Consider the following 18,444-nt stretch of genomic DNA (forward strand, 5'->3'; position numbering starts at 1 on the left):
AATAAAAAATAAAAAAAGAATGTAAAAAAAAGCAGCTGTAAGAATTTTAATATATATAATTATATGAGACCCCCAGGGTGGACCGGGGCCCACAGTTTTCACATTAATATTTTTGGAGAGGGGGTCAGTGCCACCCCCGAGCCAGCAGGGCCCTGGGGACCCTAAATCCTTGGGCCAAATGTGTCAATGAAGGGGAGGGTGGCACATGGACCCCCTTCCCAAGCCTATAATTTTCCCCATAGACCCCATCCCCCAAGGCTAAATGTGCCAAAAAAGCGGAGAGGCATATGGCCTGTAACCTCAGGCTCCTGGAACACCATCCTCCGGTGCTAAGTGCCTAACAAATGTGGAGGGGGCATGCGAACACGCTCCCTGAGCCTGAAAAGACCTTACTACCTGGGACCGGCTCAATTACTGTCTCGGGGAGCCCACCCACATGTCCCCATAAATAACAAAGGCCCAAGGGATGGGTTCTCAGGGCCTGAAGTGGCTTGGGAGGGGGCCACGGGCCCCTTCCCTGATAAACAAGGCCTGGCGGTGGGATCCCTAGGGCCCAAAGTGGGCTAATGTGTAGGACAAAGGGCCTGGCCACAAGCCAGGCCCTTGGCCAACCACACGTTGTGAACGGCCAAAGGCCTTCACGACATGGGGTTGGATGTCCGCAGGTGTTGGAGGCAGGGCCTGGCATGCGACCAACTCAACTCCAACGTGGGGCTTGCTGCCTGTGGGGGACTGGCCGCAGGTGAATCTTTCACCTACAATGTAATGTTTTAAACAAACTGAAACACTGAGATTCACCAATTATAGTTGTCTCAAGTAACTATAACTTTGTGCCCCAAGGTAACTATAAATCACTCCCTTGCCATGCACAGCTAATTACCCCACATATTACTTCACTCATGATGTTCTACATCAATATTCATAACATCACTGCAACATGTGAAATAACATCTTTGATGAGAAGACTGTGCATGACGGGGGAGAGAGTCATAGTTACCTTAGGGCACAAGTGACATTGCAATTTTAAACTTTGGATTTTGAATTCAAACAAAAAAAACACATATATATATATGAGAGCGCGCGTATTTGGTGATTATTGAAATAAATATATATATATATATATATATAAATATATATATATATATACATTTATTTTTGTATATATAGATATATATATATAAACATTTTGAGACAATGAATAACAACTGGTAGATCATCACTGTACGCAAATGTGAGAATCTATATACACAGTTTGCATATGTTTTTGTCTTTTGTGTACAGTAATAATTTTAACAAGTGTAACTAATTACACGAGAAATGATTCATTCATTAATTTACTACAGGGTGGAACTGGCCCAATTATTGACAGCATGCTTGTTTTTACTAGCCATGAGGCTATGCCTCATTGACGAACAACACATTGTGAGCTGTGTCATGCAATCACTGAGTCCAGAAATTGCTGTCCCCCTATTATCGTTAGGATATCCCTTTTTTAGTGGTCCAAACACAGGGCCTCATTTATGAGTTTTTACTGTAGGGCAGCGTTGCAGATCTTCCTGCGGCGCTGCCCTACGGTAAAAGAAAAGGGCAGAAATGTGCCCTATCTATCAGATACGGCGCATTCCTGTCCTTTTCCCCTGCGCTGGTGCACAATGGGCTCCTGTGCGCCAACAGAGGCACCTTTGAACTGTGGTGCAAGGGTGCCTGCGAGGCGGTGATGAGTATTTCTGTGCAAGAAGGGAAACCTTTTCTCCACAGAAACAATCAGAAGGGGATTTTTCCTCTTTCTTTGTGTGCTGCAGAATGCAGCACACATAGAAAATGGAAAAACGATGAGAAATAAAGATATTTGTCCTCGTTGTGCCTCCCTTACGCCTCCCCTGGGGAAGCGAAACTTTTGGCGCTGCCTCAGATTTACGATTTCTCTTAAACCTGGGGCAGTGTCAAAACAGCCATGGATGTTGCTGGGAATGCCCCCAGCAACCCCAATTGCACTCCCCTTTAACGCAGAAAAAAAAACTGTGTCAAAGAGCCCATATTTACGAGGCAGCATTAAGCCAAAAAAAGTGGCGCAGTGGTGCCACGTAAATATGGAGCATGCTACTGTGTGACGGAACTTCACCAAAAATTACATTCCAGTCGCACAAGGGACCTCATAAATGAGAACAACAATTTCCATGGTCCTCAACTGGTAGTAAAAGATATCACTTGTGTACCACGAAGACTTACTTTCCAAGTGCTTTCCACAAAGCCCCTATGACCTCTTTGTTTCTCAAACTGTAGATGAAAGGGTTCAACATCGGAGTCACTGCAATGTACATTAAACTTAAGAACCTATCTACAAGAACAGATGTAGATGAAGGAGGCCGTACATAAACCGAAACTGTTGACCCATAGAAGAGTGCGACAACAGCAATGTGTGAAGAACAGGTGGAAAAAGTCTTCAGCTTGGCAACAGCAGTTGGCATTTTCATTATGGTGCTGATTATGTGCCCATAGGAGATGGCAACACAGAGGAATGGTATACAGAGAATGAAGCCTGCCTCTATCATTACTATGAGTGTGATAGTCCTGAGGTCTGAGCAGGAGAGCTTGAAGAGAGGTGCAACTTCACAGTAGAAGTGGTAGATCGTGTTGGACCCACAGTATGTTAATTTGGAGGTCCTCAGTGTGTACTGTAATGAATGCAGACACACAGTCACCCATGATCCTGAAACCAGGAGCAATAAGAGCTTTTTATTCATCATCATGGTGTAATGGAGGGGCCGGCAGATGGCCACATACCTATCATAGGCCATCAGTGCCAGGAGGAAGCTGTCCATGTTACCGATGGAATGGAAGAAGAACATCTGTGTAAAACAGCCGGCGAAGGAGACTGTTTTAGCTTCAAGAAGGAGGTTGATTAAAAGTTTTGGGATGGTAGTAGAGGTGAAACCTATATCTACCACTGACAAGCAACCGAGAAGATAGTACATGGGAGTGTGAAGACGAGAGTCCTTAACAATCAATGTGATGATAACAATGTTTCCAAAAAGTGTGAGGATGTACATCATGAGAAAGAGGACAAAGAGGAATTTCTGATACTCACCAAGGTCAGAAAATCCCAAAAGGATGAATTCATTCAAAGTAGTTTGATTGCCTTTATCCATATCCACACTTGATATACCCTGAATAAATACAAAATGGCAGAAACCATTACCAATCCAAGCAATAAAGCTTTCTCTGTAGCTCATGATAACAATATAGTAGGTGACTGTATACAGTGATACCAACACAACTACTAATCATCGCACTCCTACTAGTGTGACACGTCAAACTATTTCAGGCCCTCAAAGCTATGAGAATGGCTTGGGCAGCAGGTAAGAGTACTTGTTAATGTATATTGAATTAATAATTAACTGTTGTTTTGGACATCTTTAAATTCCCTAGACAGCGCCACCTTGTGGCAGACCATCACAAGCTCCGGTGTTGACAAATAAGTGTTGGTTCCATGCGCCGGAAACCACTGGTTCAAATTAAGCAGTGCGTTTGCAGGCAAAGGTGAAACTTTTGTTTGCCAATATATGGAAGCATAAGATGACTGCTTGCTGGGCAAGGTCAGTATAGATTCGTCTTCAACATTCGAAGCACCCAAGGCACATTGCTTTTCATGTTGCCCCTTTAAGCAGCAATTCTCTCCTTATACATTGCACTGGGTATTTGAGGTAAAAGATGCAGAATTAGAAGCTGCACTGGATAACTGGGACTATTCGTGAACATTGTCAAACTACACTGTGCATTGTAGACTAAGGGCATTAGGATCATCATGATGCCACCGTCGGGGTGGTGGTTGGAAACTTGTCAGGGGTATGTTGCCGACTCAGTGTACCAACTCCTCCACGCATGTGCACCTTGTGACTTGCACCATGTCCTGTACGGCACATGGTGCACGGACGTGAGTGGGGGGCACTACATTTGCTCCCAGGGCCACTTCTCAGTGGCCTACAATGGCATAGGGATCTATTTGGGGCACCCCATAACCCTTTCAGACAACAATTTCATGGCAGACTTCCCGCCATGATGAAGGTGACAGGAAGGGATATTGTAACCCTGATGGCCACCATTTAGGGACACTGCTTTGACCACCACCATGTCGGCATCTATGATCCTTGCGGAGCTGGCGGTCTTGCGTCTGACAGCTTCGGGTCTCTCCACCAGTATCAGAATATGGGGATCGTATGGAACGGCTGTTGGCAGTCGGATCACCACAAAGCGACAATCGGTGGTCCGACTGCCACCATTGCAATCAGGCCCTAAATTTGGGCATTAGTAGGCTATACTTGCACATGAGGATCACATTTAACCCTCTGCCTATATATTATGAGAATTACATTTTAAAGCTTACTTTATGGCTAACCTTATGCAAATAAAGCTAAGTTAATTATGATGGCTCATGTTTAAGGGTGGGCGTAGTTCGCGAAGTAGCACTTCGCGAAGCTACGCAAAGTGCAGTTCGCACTACGCGAGCTTCGCGTAGCACTTCGCGAACTGCGTAGTAACATGTTCGCACTGTGCAAGATGTTGTTTTCAATGATTGCACAGTGCGGACAAGCAACCAGCACTGTGCAATCATTGAAAATGGCATCTTGCACAGTGCGAGCTGTAGTTTTCTGCTGCTCGAGGAGATTTTTACTCGAGCTGCAGCTTTCTCAACGCGAACTGGTAGTTTCTCATCGCGAGCGGTCGCGAGCATATGCGACCCCTCGCAATGAGAAACCTGACCTCCTCGCGTTGGGAATCTCGCCGGGAGGTTTATTTTCCTTGTTCGCGATCGCCAACTTGATGTTGCTGATCGCGAACAAGGAAAAAGTCTCGCCGGGATGTCATTTTGCTTGCTCGCGGTCGCCAACTTGACGTTGAGGACTGCGAGCAAGCAAAAAATGACCGCAGCACTACGCAAGACTACGCTACGCATGTTCGCACTGTGCTACGTTCAATTCGCGTAGTGCGAAGTAGCGCGAACTTCGCAAACTTCGCGAGCGTAGCGTAGTGCTTTGCCCAGGCCTACTCATGTTTCAAGTGTATCAATATAAATCACGCAAGCAGTATTTGCAGTGTAGAAAGGATCCTCCCTTTTCCCATGTTTCACGGCCATTTTTTCAATTTTTTTTGTTTTTGACTGAAATTATCTGATAGTTAATAGCTAAATGGTTGAACAAGTAAACATTCCCAAATTTCACATGCATTCCCATAAGGATGAGAAACGAATTTTGATAAGTCATTGGTCATGTGCACAAGTGCTGACAGCTACATAAAGGCCAAATCTAACATGTAAGCCGGCAGGAGATGTTTTCTGTACATCCATCTGTAACAAAATATCTCAAGGGCATGCAGATGAACAGACTTAGTTGTATGGCTAAAAATGTTTTTAATGTAATATAACAAGTATTAGAAAATGAAAACGCTGTTACATAGGGTAGTTTGTATAGACATAAAATGAGCAGAGCCATCTAGTAATGCTAGGTTTAAGTTGTCCCATTTGCAGATTCTGGACAGGACCCACGCAATACTAACTATGATGTACAGAATGGACAGCATCACATTTAAGGGACCGATTACAATGAGGCTCATAAAGCCTCTTAACGGTGGTCATAGACTTTACCGGCCTCAACGTTGGTTTCAAATCCGACCGGCTGATTAGGATACAGCCGGTTGTAATTAAAACCTGTCGGTCATTCTGGCTGTCTTCCAATGGGCTCGAGAGCCCGTCCGCCAGTGAGAATGCAGCCTGAAATCTCAAGGTCGGGTATTTCCGCCCTTGAGATTACGATAACGGTTTCCAACATGGTTTCCATGCCAGCCTGTCTGACATGGAAATCATATCAGAAAGCATCTTCGGGGGCCCCTTGGGTGCACGGCCTCTGTTTGGTGGAGGAAGTGGCACCTACGGTGCCCCCCAGTTGATCCCTGCACCTTGTGCCAGGCACCTTGAGGTGCCTGCCACAGGGTGCAGGGATTAACCGCATTGCATTACGGTTGGTTTATGGCCAGAATGCATGCTCCCATAGTAAAATACAGGGATGCGACCAAACAGTGTTTGGTTGCATATTAATGAGCTGTCAGGACCCCCGACCAGGTGACCGATGCGGTGTCAGGCAGAAGTGATTCAGCCTAGCATCATAATGACCCCCCTTAGTGTCCCAAATGTGGTTAAACAGATTATTTTCTATCTCGTGGTTGCCCTCATATTGTGAAGCACCAGGAAGGCATATTGTGGTAGGATTGAACATTCTGCCAGGCTTAAGGTCACAAGCATACCCAAAGTGTGTCCAATGGGAACCACACCTTTCCAAGCTAAGATTATAATGAAAAAGAATGCTCTGTTGGCATTGGTACCGGCAGGTAGAAGGACAGAAATGAAATGGGTGACGCCAACAGTAGGTGAGCGGGAATGGGGTTACAAGAAATACGCTTAAAGTACATTTGGGATAGTAAAAAACTGGAAGAATATTTTATTTAGAAACATAGAACATGTTCTCACAGGCTGCCATGTTTTTCCTACTACCAAACATAGGCAGGGTAAGATAAGCCTAGTAGGTTTTCTATTAAGGACATGAGGTGTTTTCTTCTATGTCAGTCACAGATGCAATAGCCAGAGTTTATAGTTATGTTGTCTAGTATGTTATAATTTATAACTTTTATATAATATGAATATTTAGCCCCTGTTTGGTGTGGATTACTGTTAAGAAAAACAACTTTTTAAGAGCTATACGTTAGCTTTGGTATATTATGGTAGAACATAATTTAATTAGCTGACAATACTTCCTCCTCTTGCAGGGTGATTGGACCCCCTAAAGTAGCTTGTTGTCGAATGCAATATATCTTTATGGAAGACGTTTTTGGGAAACCATTCAGAAACTCTAAACAATGTTTCCCTTTTTCTACCATGATTAGTTATAAAAGAAATCCTTTTAAAAAGATTTTGTTTGTTTTGCCAAACAAATAGAACAGCTTTTACTAGTCATTTATCTACTGGCGTTAAGGGAATAAGTACATGAACTCGCCATCCTTAAATGAGGTAGGTAAAGAGGAGTTAAAAGAGATGAGGATTAACAGAGAGAATGGCACATCAACTTTACTTCATACCTTTTCTACAATTACCCTGGGTCCCCTAGAGAGGCACTCCTAGTCAGAAAGGGTATTGTTTTGACCTAAACTGGGTGCTCCTTTGTGTCTGGACTAAGTTAAACCTCTCTGAATAGCTATAATGATAGAGAAACACGTGTCAGGGTTTTCTTTTATTACTTTCAGGTTGGCTTAGATGGCACGTTACCAATACTTTAGACGCAATACTGTGCCTGGAGTGGTAAAAGGCTTTTGTTATTTTACAGCTTGGTGTGGAAATGTCCAAAAAAAATTGTCTCTTTCTAGCTCGACATGAAAAGCACTATTTTTATCCTATGCTTAAAAACTTTTCTAGAAAAAACAGACATTTGGGCTAAGCACATTCAGAGTATTGCTGGTTTGTAGGGTGCTTTTTACAAGAGCTCTCCACCTAAACCTGGGAACTACCCAATGTTCTCTGCTTCTTTTTGGATAATATATGTGGCATTCTAAGACTGAAATGAGCGAGCAGAAATGCTCCATATTTACAAAGAAATGGAGCATTTCTGCTCTTGTGCTGGTACATTCTGTGCTGCCTAGCACCAATGAAGGCACCCCTGGACAATAGTGCAGGAGGGCCTGTGTTATGTGCAGGATTGTTTCTGTGCATGAAGAAACACCTTCCTAGACAAAAACAATCCTTAGAGGTATATTTCTGTTACTGTGTGCAGCAGAATGCTGCATGCACAGAAAGAGGAAGTAACAAGGAGGAATAACCATATTTCTTCTCATTATACAGCTCTTTAGTAGGTGTATCATTTTACCACAATTCTAAGCTTACAAGGATGCTCCACTCATGTAACACCTACCTGAAGCAAAGTAACTGAAAGCAGTACATAGTGCTGTGTTTTCACTGAACCATGCAAAGCCACACAAAGTGACTTTGTGTGGCCTAGTAAATGTCAAAAATGATTTTGCTTTGGGGCTGTACCACAAAAGTGACGCAACCTTTATGTAAAATCATAGTAAATCTGGGCTTAATTGCCCACATTCTCACCAGCATTGTAACTGGTGTTAACTAAATGTTAGTTGATGTAACTACATTATGGCAAAATTATATCTGGTTATCATCTGTAGTGTGTTGCTTTGTTGCATTGAAAAAAATGAAATAATGAATTTCTAGTGAATAAACATTTAGGTTCTACAGCATTGAGGCCTCACAAAGTGATGCAGAGTTATCAACTTTAAAGCACAAATTTTACACTTAAAATGTGCCTTTTTGTCAGCACAAAAAGCACTATAAGCTGCTTTGAATCACTTTCTGTCAAGAAAGCATTTCTGGGCTGTTACTTGGGTGGCAATGCAAATCACCCAAAACCAAATGTATGAAGAGAGTCAGCCCAGTGTTTTCTTCTAAAACTAAGAGCTCCTTGAAGCAGGTGTAACAATACAAGGGAGGAATTGACAATGATTCCCCAAAACACATGCCTTACATGTGTGCTGCAGTGCACAGCATAGATGCAATGAATGGGATTCTCCAGAGTCTGTCTAGTCATAGGAATATGTACTAGAAGGCTATGATTCCAGCACAAATCCTATGCTAGATAGTGCACACTTTCTCCTGCACCATGGTGTAAAATTGTGTGTTTCACAATGCAGTCTAAATAGAGCAGCAGCTCATGGGAATACTGCAGCAACAGTTCAATTCTACTAGAAATGGCTATATTCTATTCTTCCTTGTTGAGCAATGTAGTGCAGCAAATGTGGTTGCTTCACTGACTTGTACAGTCCTTAGCTTTTTTCTACATTAAAGATTTAGATGTACTTTTAGAGAGGCAATAACATATTCATACAATCTGTTTCTCTTACTCATTTGAAGGGAGCTGTGCCTGGACCAGATAAATCCCATTACTCTGCACATAGAATGGTTTAATGGGACACATGACTGGCAGTTTGCATTCATGCCTATTGCACATACTGCACTTACCACACTGCTAACTTCTTTGTGCCTGTGGGGGTGTCAGGCTTAGATAATATGCAGGTTAAATGCATTTAACTGCTATGTGGTTTGTTGTCAAGACGTCTGACAACCTTGAATTAATGGATGTCACATAAGAACTGAATAGTAGTGAAGATGGTCACAAAACTGCAGCAAAAAGTAACACATTGGGACTGATCTGTCACACAAAATGGGCTCATGCGCAACTGCAATGTGTTCATTTCATTGGCTGATGTTACTGGAAACAAAAGAAGATGTGTGGGAATATTCTTTCTTGGTTAGCACCAACACATGTTCTAATTGTTTAAGTTTGCAGTATAAACCCTCACACACATTGACATGTTATCGTAATATGTGTGTAATAAAGAAATTAAAATAAAATATATGTATTTTATAAATAATCCATATTTGACAATTTACAACGGAAGCTTACGACGCATGGCATTACAACGCATATCGTTACAAAGCGAAAGGCTTGCTACAGGGGGTTGAAGGTGTTGGAGTTAACTCCAACACCTTCCCTACTGTTGCACACACTGGAGTTGGAATAGTAAATGATACTATTCCAACTTCCAGCGCACCCCCAACAGCAAGTCAGGGTAAAGGTATGCGTTGTAATGGCATGCATTGTAATTGCATGCGTAGTAATGCGTAGTAATGTCATACAACCGTTTATTTATACTGTCTGGGTCTGGTGGCTCAGTGGACTAAAGCCTTTCATCCATCTGAGGTGGATAAAATGAGTTCCGTTGAGTAACAATAAACATCTGTTATTCAGTGCCAGGACACCTACGGGTAATCGTGCGCTTTACAAATACACCTGTTATGTTATACTTACATTTAAGAATACACCAGAGTCCTTTTTATCTTCTGATAGGAAATTCCTATAAATGTAATTTTTACAATATCGCGGTCAATAAGGATAATCAAATAAATCATAAGGATATTCAAATGAATTATTGTATTTTAGCAGCTAAACTGCAGGTATGACTTTAATGAAGCTGTCATGTTACTTATTTAAAAACCTAACCAGTATGACCAAGATCTCTTAACACCTTCACTCTGATTATTGCCTTGGCCTGTCACCCATGAAGTGGGGGTGCCACATAGCCAAATATCAAATGCTTTTCAGCCTAATGTACTTCCTGAAAATTCAGCCCATACTCAGGCCTAGCTGTGCAAAGGACCCATGACAATTGTTACCCTTTATAGTGTCAAAGTAGCCTTTGACAACATGGAATTGAAGCAGACACATCCAGGACAGTTAGAATTTTTCTTTCATCCTCTAGAGGCAGGAAAATATGGCTTTGTGCAGGAATTTTGCAGAGAAGGAAATAAATATTTGCGGGCTGTAGCACAAGGCATTATGTGATCCCCTTTTCATGAAGGCACATTTGTGAGTTAAAAAGAGGGTGATATTTCAGTAATACCTAGGTAGGAAAGAGCGAGAAATTTAGCTAAATTTACTATGGCAATGTTTGCTGTCAGAAGTGAGTTCACTTTGGAAATTTTCTGCAAAGTACTCTAAAGAGAGTGAACTGTTACCTGCATGATTTTATTCTTCATGTTGAAAGACATTTGAGAATCGATATCCAGCAGAAGGTCATGGAAATTGTAGACTGTCCTGGAAACAAAGAAAGATGTGTCTACCTGAAAAAAGTAGCAGACCAGTTTTAGCTGTAGCTGACTGGGAAGCGTATGTTGTCTTTCACAACTTGACCCGTGGCCTGGAGTGGACTTTTTTTATAACCAAGACACCTTTGAATGTGCTTAGGCCCGAGCAGAGCTCAGTATTCAGAGGTTTAAAATGCAACAATTCTGGAGAAAGAACATGTGCAGAAGGAATGTAATACATGTACAGTAGCCCTTGTCTTACATTACACCGTGACTACCTTTAGGGGTGTGTAATGTCGAGAATTTCCTGTTTCTAGGCAGATGTGTCACCTTGTAAAGCCCTGCGCTACATTATACCTGCGTCAGGTATAATGTATGCAGGGTGGGCATTCCATCGCAACACAGCCCTGTAGAAGTGTTGCAGTGAAATCTATGAGATTTCACTGTGACAATTCTATGCCTCCAATACGTCAAAACCTCACGCCTGCCACATGGCAGGCCTAAGGATGATGCAGGCCCTTTCACATGGGGCTTGCCCCATTTGAAAGGAACATTGATGGAATTACATCGCGCTGGTGACACAACTCCAGCAACGCACCACTTTTGCGCCGAGAGATACAGCAGTAATACTGTCGTATCTGTCATTCCTTACAACATGATGCGTCATACTGTAAATATGATGCATCATTGGTGTCGCAAGGAGGGCGCACTGAGAAGTGTTGCATCGCTGTTTTCACGCAGCGATGTGCCACTTCTCATAAATGGGGCCCAAAAAGTCTGCATACATTTTTTTCTCTTTGCTGGGATTGATAAGAATGAAAATAATGTTGCTTTGCTTAAAAAAAAAGCGAGAGTTAGAAACTACAAGCTTTGTAAAGTTAGCAAAATCAGGGCCTCTGCAAATCTCGGCCAGCTTCGCTAAGCGTTGATAGTGAGCAACAATGCCAATGACATTTCAACAGATTCGGTGAAAAAACTTTACCCCACACCTTTTTGGGTCTTTTATGTTCATTCACAGTAGGCTTTATACTGTCAACAAACACTGTACACAGTCGTGGCTGGCATGGCTCACGGGTGGGGGGGCAGGCATTGGGTCACGCAGGGTCGGGGACGTGTGAGTGGTCACAACGGAAGGAGGGGTCACGCAGGGAGGGAGGGTTAAATAATACATGAAAATAAAAACTTAACTACTTTCCCGTGTCTTCAGTTTGCTCTTGCTTTCCTGCCTCCACAGGAACAGGAAGCAGAAAGCCTCCCTCACCTCCCCTAAGCCAGTCACAACGCTGCAAAGGCAGCTTTGTGATTGAGTGAGACGCCAACCACACAGGCGTCTATGTGGAGGTAATTTTCTCCCTGTAGGCTGCATGCGAAAAAGCAGTGAGGCGACGCTCCTCCGCCCTCATGGAGGAGCCGTCCCTGACTGTATGGTACGCAAATACATGCAAACATTTTAATTTCCTAAAACAAAGTGCAAAGTTTATATACCAACATAATATGTCAAAGTCAATGAAAATATCTCATTAAAAAACAGTACACATGGTCATATTGCTCATAGGAGATATCACTGACATCATATGATATATGTCCCCTAGAGCAAAGCATTGTCACCTAACTCATGAACAAAAGATAAGCAGTCCCGAAGATCATTCCATACTATCAAGGATCCTCTTACTCAATTCAGTGCCATGATGTTCACCTTTAAGGCGTTATTTATCAGTATTTGATGCAGTGCAATGCAGCAAGACAACTTGCTGTGCTGTGCTGCATCAAATGGAAAGAGCAGCAACATATGTTAGCATCGTAGCATATGGCACACTCTGTTCTCTCTCTATGCCGGTCCACTGTGTGCTGCCTAGCCACAATACAGGTACCCTTGCGCAGTGGGCAAGGCTGCCTGGTTACAGGCAGGATTGTGTCTGTGTATAACGGTACACCTTCCTGCACACAAAAACTCCTTAGAGGAAGTGTTCTTCTTTCTGAGCGTCCTGCAGAATGCAGCACACTTGGAAAGAGAAAGAAACAAGGAAAGATGTATGTATTTCTCCTCATTGGTCCTCTTTCAGGAAGACGTACTATTTTGGTGCATTCCCAGGTTTACTTGTCTTGGTTAATTTGGGGATGCACCAAATAAATGGGTGGATGCATGGGAACACCTTCTCGCCACCCCTGTAACGTCTTCATGGCATAGAGTAACGAATAGCATTACTCCAGGTTTCCCAAGCCATGAAGGGCCACACCCAGTGACTTTGTGTGGCTTGGTAAATCTGAGTTGAGTGTTGTGTAGTTTCTACTAATCCATAGGATCTGCGCATTGTTTGGACAACATAAACAAAGACCTTGGTGTCAGGACTGGTTCCAGACACTCCCACAGGATATGTTGGCCTATAGACCAGCTAGCTCACAGTGCCACCATAAGCCCTACTAACCTTACCAGGGAGAGAATGGACTCTGGCAACCATTGAACATGACAACCATGATCACTTGGAGAACATTGAAACAATAAAGAATTTTTCGCTCAGTCACTCATCCTTACTTTCTCTCAGAGAAGTGTACAGAATACACAGTGGGACATTTTCAATATATTTATTGAACCAAAGGTGTTCTTGTAAACAATACATTTCCTGCAATGATTAGTAGACAGAAGCAGATAAACATGATTACAATTACTGAAAGAGTGAACAGTAGATACATTTTTACCATGGTGCTGAACCAGTGAATATATGCAGGCATATATGCAAAATACTATAATCTGACATACTCCTACCATGTGGACAATACTCTGAGTGTACCTAGAGTGTGTATGGGTGTAGAGCCAAGAATCCTCCATTACCTGATAGAAGAGAGGGAAGAACCCCATCTTGGCCTCAAGTTGGACACAGCTCACTGAATGTCAGACCAGTGGGTGGTGACTTCTCAGCATGCAGAAACCTTCAGTGTCAGCAGAAGTGTCTCCTCTATCAATCTTTTGGTATCCCTATTATTTAAAAGCAGCCTTCGCGATGTGCGTGTAGTTTGGTGATGTTATGGATATGTAGATAAAGCTGTGGCCTCGTGGATGAAGATAGGATGACTTTAGTACCTATTGCGTAGAGAGGCCCAGTACATGATGTTCAAGTCATTGTGATAATGTTGTGAAAAGCTGGATGTGTAAACAAAGTAGTTTCAGAGAAACAAATCCAATATTGTTGTGCATTCTAATGCGTGCAAAAGTTCACAGCTGAAATATTATTTTCTAAGACGATGTAAGAAATAGGTTGCTTCGCTACATGGGCCTAACTCGGGAATATCACATCAGGATTGCACAGCCCTTGCTTCACCTTCTGTGACACAAGGACAATGCAATCCTTTGATAAATCTGGCCCTTAGCATCATGCAACATAACACATGGATCACTTTACTTTCGCTCGATCACTTCTCTTTCACTTGCTGTTCATTATCAATGTACATTGATGCTGAGCTATCCTTCGATCTTCACATCGAAGCAATGATTGGAGTGGTTAATATGCAAGTCTATTGACTCTATAAAATCCTTTCTCCACAACAGCGGAGCGCATGAGAGGGCTGATTTAGGGGTGCACTGACTATTATAATGTCATCTTCTTAAGGCCCCTAAGAAACGCATTGAGATGGTCTGAGAGCTGCGAAACCAGGCAGCCAGAATGAGCCTGAATATTTGCAAAATATCCACATCAAACCTGAATGATCCTCATTCGCATTCCAGCAGATTCAGGTATTAGCTTTAAGGGACTCTTATTTGTCTGCAAAAACATCCAAATCTGTTGATTACATAGCTTGACTCTGCTCAACAATCCAGAAGCTTCATTGCATGACTGCACACCTCATACTTGACTTGATGACACTTTGAAAAGTTTAAATATGTAGTTATCTTCGTGGTCGGACAGCGTCTTTGGCGTAGGAGCACATGGAACCCAAACTAAAGAAACCTTTAAGAAATAACTATTTAGAACGTATCTACAATTGTCTTCCACACAGAAAAGTGTTACAGCTGAAGAACGAAATACTAGGATTTGCTCTCATCAATCAACCCCTATTAGTGTTCAAGCCTCACTCTTTCTTTCAAAGACTTGCTGCACTCTTAGGCACCAAAAGAGACACACATCAGTCTATAAAGCTCCCAAATAAAAAATATTGTTATTGGACAATATTGCTAATTTGTTGAGAATTTATTTATAACAGTAAAATTCAAGGCAGCCTTCATGGCCCAGGCTGCATGGTCAGTTTATGAAACTGAATGTACAGGCATGATGTTCAAGGACATTCATTCTGAAGGACATCTTCCTTCATTCCTTCATGCACAGGAGTTGTGAGGACTCTAGGAGAGACTATATATCTTCATAAACAACGAGGTAATGGAAACATGGGCATTGGAATAGGTACACAAAGCTTGGGATGTTGAAGTGTAAAGCCCAATCTCTGCAGATGATGTTTGAAAGGGGTACCCCACACCAGGAATGAGTTAATTGACTCAACAGGGTGCAGAAAGGAAAGATACCCTGTGGAGCTTTTAGTCCCTCGCTTGGGCTTGGGAGGATGACGCAAACCCTCATTAAGTGAGGCGAAAATGCTGCTTCTACATCACGTCCATTGAACACCCTGTCCCTAGGTACACATTGTGAGTGCATAGCTGCAAAGCAGACTGCTGCACCATTAAAAGTATTTTGCCTGATAGTGATTTGCTTGTGGTGCTAAGCTTTCTGAAACTATGGTAGTAATGGTGCATTAAAGAGAGGTATGTGCACGTAGCACATTAGGGAATATTACACTTAAAGCTGAATGTATTGAAATCACATTGTAGTCACCAAAACACATCAACGCATCCAAAACTCTGAGAGAACTCTGACAAGTGCCCTGCATCAAGAAGTTATTCCAAACTCAATTAGAAAGTATAGAACGTGTACCTCTTCTAGGGTGTGGTCCGTGATCCAGTGAAACATAGAATTAGTAAAGCCTCCTTATGACACCACTGCTGACCCACATGTTGCCTGACATATCCTATCCTAGCCCCAGCTTCCTGTACCACTCAAAAATCTAGAAGGCATGTGACTCCTCAAAGTCAGGATGATATGAACCAAATCCCTCTACTGCTCAAAAAGGATTTAGGCGACGGACCGACCAGAGCGATTTTCAGTAAAATCAATGATGAACCTCTTCTCCCCGCATGGACCACACTGAGTCGCTCTGATTCTCCTTGAACTTTCTGCAGCCTGTTATTTGATAGACCATCCCATTATCAGGAATCGACTGGATGGTAACATCAGGAACCCCTGAGAAATCAACTGAACTCTTCCTTGAAACTACAAGATGGGAAACACAACTGCATAACCTTAATCCTCAAAGAAAAAGGATCTAGGCAGTGTCCCGAAGTTCTCCCTGTCACACCTACACATCAAAATACATATGTATTACTTCATACAGACAATCAAAATGCACCTAATGCATTTGCAAATTTATGGAGATTCGGCTCAGATTCAACTCTATTTGCAAAGAAGCTCAATGACCAGTGACCCTGACACTGAGATTATGATGACAGTGGTAGAAGACACAAGAGGAAAATATTTGAGTGGCCTAGAAGTTTAGGACTAGATCCAGTGCAAAAAGGCAAGACTGTTTGATTTTATCCTGATCTTTTCCTTTCACATAAAATCACACACATTCAATCAAATATAATACATACGTTTATCCAACATTTAAAAACCACATACCATGACTACTCTCTACTACAAGATTAGTTTTGGGGCTCAGCTCAAGCAATGTATCAGCAGTCTCTAGCAAGTGAAAAACCAGGCAGTGCAATTTAAAATTAATGACCTACAAGAGCCCATCAACTCAACAATAAAACACTGTACTGACTCTCAAGCAATTCAGTCTTTGGTAGCTTGCTAAAGGCCTCATCAAAAAGGAATCAAGGATACCAACAGAAGCTGGCTCTTCATTGGGTGCTGGTTACACCTCTGAGATCGAAACTATCAAGCCTATCAAAGCACCAACAAAAACACATGCAGAAAATCTCAAGGATCGCTCAACTGGTGTAGAGATTCACAAACATGCAAACAGTTCAGTAGAAATTTGAGAGCAAGAACCTAACCACGTTTCCTCTGAAAGCTCCTGTAAACTGTACAATACTTCCTGCCTATCTAGTCACATTTGAATCCAACATCCTTTTAACCAACCATCAACCTTGCCACCCATCCACCTTTCTAGCTAACTGCTCATCTACATTTTCCTATATATTACACCCATCCATCCATCATTCATTGATACATGAGTTCATGGATTGATCCAGCAACCTTCCGCTCATCTGTCAATCCTTCTTTCTATTCACTCACCAATACACCAATCCATTCTACTCTCTTTGCTTATTAATTGTGTAAATTCATTGAGGTAAAAGCGCACGCAGCACACTCGTCACAGCAGCAGGAAGCACCTGGTAAAGGGCTTCCTTATTGTTAGTTCAGTCATTGCACTGCTAATTCATCGCGCAATAGACTGTCTAAAAAGACGTAACGGAAGCAGCACTCTTTCTATCGCCGCCTGAAGCGCCTGGAAAAGGGCTTCTCAAGTTTGTTTTATTATCACCTGTTTTATTGTCACTTGCACATTTTTAATTCAAAGCAGCATTTTAATTTCTTAGTGCTCACCTATTTCCTCTCGTGCCCCTGTGTGTTCCCTAGTCCACCGCTGACTATTCAGATTGTGTGGAGGGATCGATCGCAAGATCCGGAAGTGTCCTCCACACACTTTCGGTCACAACGGAGGTTAGCAGTCTAGCTGCTGACTTACACCACCATAAAAACCCCATGCCATCGCATCGCACTGTGGATGTAATTCATTGAGGTAAAAGCGCACGCAGCACGCTCGTCACAGCAGCAGGTAGCACCTGGTAAAGGGCTTCCTTATTGTTAGTTTAGTTATTGCACTGCTAATTCATCGCGCAATAGACTCTGTCTTAAAAGAGGTAACGGAAGCAGCACTCTGTCTACCGCCGCCTGAAGCACCTGGAAAAGGGCTTCTTAAGTTTGTTTTATTGTCACCTGTTTTATTGTCACTTGCACATTTTTAATTCAAAGCAGCATTTTAATTTCTTAGTGCTCACCTATTTCCTCTCGTGCCCCTGCGTGTTCCCTGGTCCACCGCTGACTATTCAGATTGTGTAGAGGGATCGATCGCAAGATCCGGAAGTGTCCCCCACACACTTCCGGTCACAACGGAGGTTAGCAGTCTAGCTGCTGACTTACACCACCATAAAAAACCCATGCATTTCCCAAAGCGCAGCGGGCGCACCAAAGGCAAGGCCGTCTGCGCCCGTCCGTACCTGGACCGGGCCCAGGGCCATACCTCCTGGCCCACAAATTCCCAAATCTGGCAATAAGGTATTATCATACTCTAGTGCCCAGCTCATGGACATCAACAACACCACTAATATCCATCAATGCTCCCACTTCAGACTTGACGCATTCGTCAATAAACCCTCCACACACTGCCCCAACTGCCCTATCAAACTGGTCCTACCTATCCTACCCCCACCTCCCAGTTCCCACCCCCGAACCCCTCACCCTGAAATCATTTTCTCCGCCCTTATAAACGCATGCTCCCTCTCTAGGCATATATTCGAAATCGCCGAGTTACTAACCAACCATAACCTAGACCTCCTATTCGTAACAGAAACCTGGGGTGACCTCTCCTCTGGACCAGATTTCTTCACTGCTACCCCCGATGGCTATTGTGTA

At 42.8% G+C, this 18,444-nt stretch overlaps 1 protein-coding gene across 1 annotated transcript; it reads right to left on the reverse strand.

Moving 5' to 3' along the window:
* Window positions 1-2,225: 2,225 nt before the first annotated feature.
* On the reverse strand, window positions 2,226-3,149 carry LOC146796915 (olfactory receptor 1F1-like). Its single transcript, XM_085630260.1, has one exon. It carries the CDS (start codon window positions 3,147-3,149, stop codon window positions 2,226-2,228), a length of 924 nt encoding a protein of 307 aa, XP_085486386.1.
* Between the last annotated feature and the right edge of the window lie 15,295 nt (window positions 3,150-18,444).

Source organism: Triturus cristatus, chromosome 10 (genome assembly GCF_964204655.1).
Source record: "Triturus cristatus chromosome 10, aTriCri1.1, whole genome shotgun sequence".
Classification (NCBI taxonomy): domain Eukaryota; kingdom Metazoa; phylum Chordata; class Amphibia; order Caudata; family Salamandridae; genus Triturus; species Triturus cristatus.